The sequence below is a fragment of the Montipora capricornis genome, chromosome 9 (assembly GCF_036669925.1).
Source record: "Montipora capricornis isolate CH-2021 chromosome 9, ASM3666992v2, whole genome shotgun sequence".
NCBI classification, from domain to species: Eukaryota; Metazoa; Cnidaria; class Anthozoa; order Scleractinia; family Acroporidae; genus Montipora; species Montipora capricornis.
The window spans coordinates 1221007-1226006 of NC_090891.1; the positions used below are offsets into that span (position 1 = coordinate 1221007).

The following is a 5000-nucleotide window of genomic DNA, read 5'->3' on the forward strand; positions in this document are numbered from 1 at the left end:
TCAAGCTTTTTACAAATATTATTAATCAATTATCTTTGAAAAATGCGTGGTTACCCCAATTTTCTTTTTGGATTTCAATAACATTTGTTAAGATCTACATTTCCTGCATAATCATAAACCGGGGCAAAAATACCTTTGAATTAGTAGGCATCGTCCTTAAGCAAAGTAAGAAAACTCTAGGTCCTTATACTTGGGTTTTTACTGTACTTGACAGCAACGTCAGCAGATGAGACGAAAATGATAGGCACTTGCTTCACAGACAATAGACCACTTTTATAAATGTCGCCCACCATTTACATTGCTTTGTACCGGTACTTATTTTAATTAGACCTACTGCCCTCATTTTGAAACGAAATCTTTTTTGAAATTTGCACGCTGTAGCGAGGCTAGAAAGGTTTATTAGAATTAAAACAAAATAATATTTATTTGGCCGCCATTATGAAAGAGGTCCATAAAGCAGCTCCAACCTTCACTCACAATACGGATCGAAATGCACATGTAACAGTTCTCAGTCTTTACTGCTAATAAAAACATGGCTCGCCTAACAGACAACCAATAACATCCCGTTTCTGTTAACCAATCAACGACTGACTACACACGCTCACTTCACACGAGGATGACTCCCGCTTCCAGGATCCTCACGTGCAGATTCCGAATGAATAAACGCATTTAACCACACTCGTAATGTTCACAACTGCTCACACTCTTTTTAAATTATACGCATGCGCACGTCTTTCGCATAACTTATCTATAAAAAGGAATGGGAAGGTACGTCGTAACAAGGATACTTAGGTTGTGGAAATGTCAGTCACAATAACAGTCTTTGTCAGGACTACACTCATTCAGAGGTTCAAATCCCATCAAGGCAGCTTATCCCTGCATTTAAAACATTTTCAATTCCAATCACGAAAGCCTTGACCTCTTTCTATAATGATACTTTCACCAAAGAGGAAAATTGGCAAATTGCATTTAGACCGCCACCCCATCTTAAGACAAACTCAGTTAAGGGTAAGCGGTCGTAAGTGGGCTATGTTTTGCAACTTAAGAAATTATAGCGTTAGCTATAGAAACAACAGGCATCAGCGCAAGAAAATTTGCTTTGCGCCGCAATTTTATTAACAGAACTGAATCATATATCATTTTAAAATTAAAAGATTAAATTTTCTGGATCCAAAAATTCACTGTCAGTGAATTTTTGTAGGAAATCGAGTTTTCAAAAGAGTGCGGGTTTTGCTGCAAAAGTTCTAGCCCCTTCTGGTTTTAAGTTACTGACCTGAAAATTTCAGAATTTATAAAGAACATCTATAGTTCTAAAAAACTGAGTGGGGGAGTTTTCACCTTCTCCTCTAAAATAAAGTTACACCGATTCTTCAGACAGAGATTCGTCCGAAATGCGTAGTTCAACTTAAGAGTTTAATATCTCTTAAACTATTCAATTAGTTATCGAAAATCACTAACACTGTTTTTTAGAACAATTATCTAGTCAAGAACTAAAATACAATTTAAGGCACGCTTGTTTGCATTATTCCGAAGGGGCTAGAACTTTTGCAGCAAAACCCGCACATTTTTGGTCGTGGCCCAAAAACTCGAAGTCAATCAAAAATATCATTGAATAAGCTAAACATCTAAAAAATATGATCTTTTGACTTTAAAATGATATAAAATTCAGTTCTGTTAACAAAATTGCGGCGGGTAGCGAATTTGTTTGCGTTGATGCCTATTCTCTTTATAGCTATACCTTAAGGCCATTGTTAACATTTTTATACTTTTCAGTTTATTTTGCTTTTGAAATTATTAACTTAACCAAAAAACACATAACCCAGGGCTGCCCGTGCTTGTTTCAACAACTTCATTCCTTTCTTAAACTATGACTACATTTATTCCAGGGAAACAGTTTCTCAAAAACTGTCACGAGTACACCATTCATAACTTCAATAACTTGACAAGGCAACAGCACCATGACTGGAGACAAAGCCAAGATAACTGTTCAAAAAATGGGGGCCATCTCGTGTGCATAGAGCATGAAGAGGAACTAGACTTCCTGGTACATAAACTTGAAGGACTGAAAATGGCCGGTAAATCCGAATATTTCATTGGCTTACAAAACCAGAGTAGTGGGTGGACTTGGATATGCAACACAAATATAAGTGTTACTCCACGGAAGTTTCCCTGGCATCCAAGTCAACCAAGTGGTAATGGTCATTGTGCCAAAATGTACTTTGATACGAAAAGAGTACCAGGTTATCAAGACATACCCTGTGAACATTACGACTTGGAAATGTATATTTGCGAAAGGCGCATTAGCAGTTGCAAGGAAACAGGTAGGTCTAAATATCCATAATTGAAGTAGTATTAAGTTGGGGGATTATCTCAGAGTACGTTTTTGAAAGATTTACAGTTATACGCGAATGCTGCATTGGAATTTCAGGAGAAAAACTATCTGATAACTGCGAAAAAAATCACAAAAGTATTTAAAACGTGTTCACGAAATTTTGCAATTCCATTTTTGTAAACAACTAAACGCCTCTTCATTAGTGTTTTTAGTTTCTGGATGTCACGGTTAACTCACTAGTGTAATTTATTCGTTTTCATTTGCAAGTATTTAAGGCCGGTTTTTATAGTCTTTTGGAGTTTTGTTCGATTTAAATCACTTCAAAGTTGTACGCCAAACGAGGGTAGTTTTGTTCCATTGATAGTCAGTTCGACATTTGTAATTTTGATGCAGCTTTCACTTAATGCCAGCTTCGAAGCGAATATGAAGGTAGTTTTCTATCGCTTTTCCTCTTCAAGTTGGTTCGCTTCGCAAAGTTCTTTGTTTTTTTGTAGTTTAGTTTTAATCGTTTTTTCGTCTACCATCACGTCTACTTTAATGAAGTGTGTTAAACTGTTAATTATAAAGCTGGTAATTAATCCGAAATTGTCAGCATAGCTATCATTCTTTAAAACTGTCCAATTAAGTATTAGTTTAGATGATTTCAGATAGGGTTTTCCTTTAAAAATAAACATCCTGTCCAATTTAGAAAATATAGGACAGTTTTTCTGAGCCAATCAAATCTCAGAAAATACAATAGGTAATAGAAACTAGCCAATCAGCACAAAGTATAACGTCAGCGCTGTGTGTCTCTCTTTGTTGTAGTTGACAATGGCGGGGTTTAGCCAAGGAGATTTGCGATATCACTGCAAATAAGAGATTTCCTACTTTGCCAGAAGAAGAGCTTGCGAACCTTAATTAAAGGCAAAAACCAAAAATAAAACACCTCCAAGAATACAAAAACTTGGTTGAGTGCTTTCAAAGAGTTGAACCTGCAGCGTAACGAAAAAGAGGGAAAAAATCTCTCGACATGAGCTAGATGCAGTTCTTTGCCATTTTTTCGCTGAAATTAGAAAAAAAAGGATGATCACGATTATGAACCAAAAAGTTTCGCTGTCATATAGTGCTCGATCTACCGTCCTTTTATAAGCTGTGGCAGAAACTACATTATTTTGTGGAATCGTAAATTTGCAAATTCTAGGCAACAACTTGAGGTCAAAACAAGAGAATTACGAGCGCAGGGTTACGGAAAGCGAAAAAATGCCTCTCGTGCTTTAAGCGAAACAGACGAAGAATTCCTCTAGAGTCCTGAGGTCATATTTTGGAAATATAATAAATCAAAAATTCCTCGGACTGCCAAATTGGACCACGCCTACGGCCTCGTCCAATTTTGGCTGTCCTCAGAATTTTTCTCATCCAATTATTCCCAAGTTGGACAGCATGTAGTCCTACTGTTACATATACTTAATTCGGATTACATTCTGGAGTTACTCGTCCCCTCGCACGGTGGAAGTTACAAGGCATTCGAAATGCTTGAAACGTACATGTTAGGTAAAGATTTTCGATTTTTGCCATCGTGTTAGTTTTTTTTTTAATATGTAACAATAGAATACACTTCGGAGCCAATCTGCATACAAAGAGTACCAAAGTTCGGACTGCCAGCAGGACGATGATTTGCTGATACAGGATGAACGACATGCTCGGGTGCCTCGTGGCTCGCAGATGATCATCTGTGAGGAATAAAGCTGTATGGTTTCAGGAGATTTTTTTTATTCTTTCAACAGTTACTTCTCGCAGCCTTCATCTTTTGTTTCTAATCGACCAATTGAGCCCGTTTACGTGTTTAATGAAGCCGTTGAACGCAAAAGCCCTTTGAGGGAAAAGATTTGTCGAAATATTGACCCCGTTTACGAGATAAACAAAGCTTTCAAGTAGCAGGTGATTGTCAAACTGTAGATGCTTTCAAAAAGGGATCATTAATTTAGCAAGGTCTTGTGACTAATTTATCTATAGGAGGTTGACGATGACCTAGAAATAAATCTTCTCTCAAGTTTCCAGTTGCGAGACGTCTCTCTCTTTTGAAAATACGTATAGATACAGCTACCCTGGGTGCCAGAAGCCGGATGGAACCCTCAGCGATTCCAAATCAACGGTCGAGGACGAAGAAAAATTGTCTCTGGTCGCAAAACCCCAAAATCTCATTTCCATGGAAAGAGACAGTCTAGATTTCTCGTCAAACCGGTTTTGGCCGCCAAGCTGAGACTGCTTCTTACGGGACACAATGAAGCGCATCATTTACAAACATTCCTGAAAATAGGCCATTTTACAGTTGTTTGCTCAGTTTCCTAACCTATGAATGGCTGCGAATCTGCCGGTGACCTTATCTTGATACAGACCTCACTGCTTTTATCATGTAAATTGTGTTATTGTAATTCCAATTAGTCACGTTAACATCAAAAGAGCACAAAGGCTTGTATCAAAGCAGAGTCACAGCCACAAAAATTTGGTTTTATCAACGGAGTTGATAATGTAAATTGGCCACCGTAGAGAGATTCTAAAAGCTGACGTTTCGAGGGTTAGCCCTTCGTAAGAGCGAATCGAGGAATTGTGAGTTACGTGTAGTTTTTTTGGTAGAGTAGGAGCTACGCTATTGGTGGTAACCTGGCAACGTGAAAATAGGAATATATTA

The 5000-nt window shown here is 37.7% G+C and overlaps 2 protein-coding genes across 3 annotated transcripts in view; both read left to right on the top strand.

Annotated features, from left to right (window-relative positions):
* The window catches only part of LOC138016404 (uncharacterized), a 290788-nt gene that overhangs the window by 82337 nt on the left and 203451 nt on the right, over window positions 1–5000 (top strand). The window lies entirely within an intron of this gene.
* LOC138016640 (uncharacterized) overlaps window positions 1–5000 on the top strand; it is a 142453-nt gene that overhangs the window by 38474 nt on the left and 98979 nt on the right. For both annotated transcript variants that reach the window (XM_068863835.1, XM_068863836.1), the window contains exon 2: window positions 1887–2321. In XM_068863835.1, coding sequence (XP_068719936.1) covers window positions 1887–2321 — 435 coding nt within the window. The remainder of the gene's footprint in view (window positions 1–1886; window positions 2322–5000) is intronic.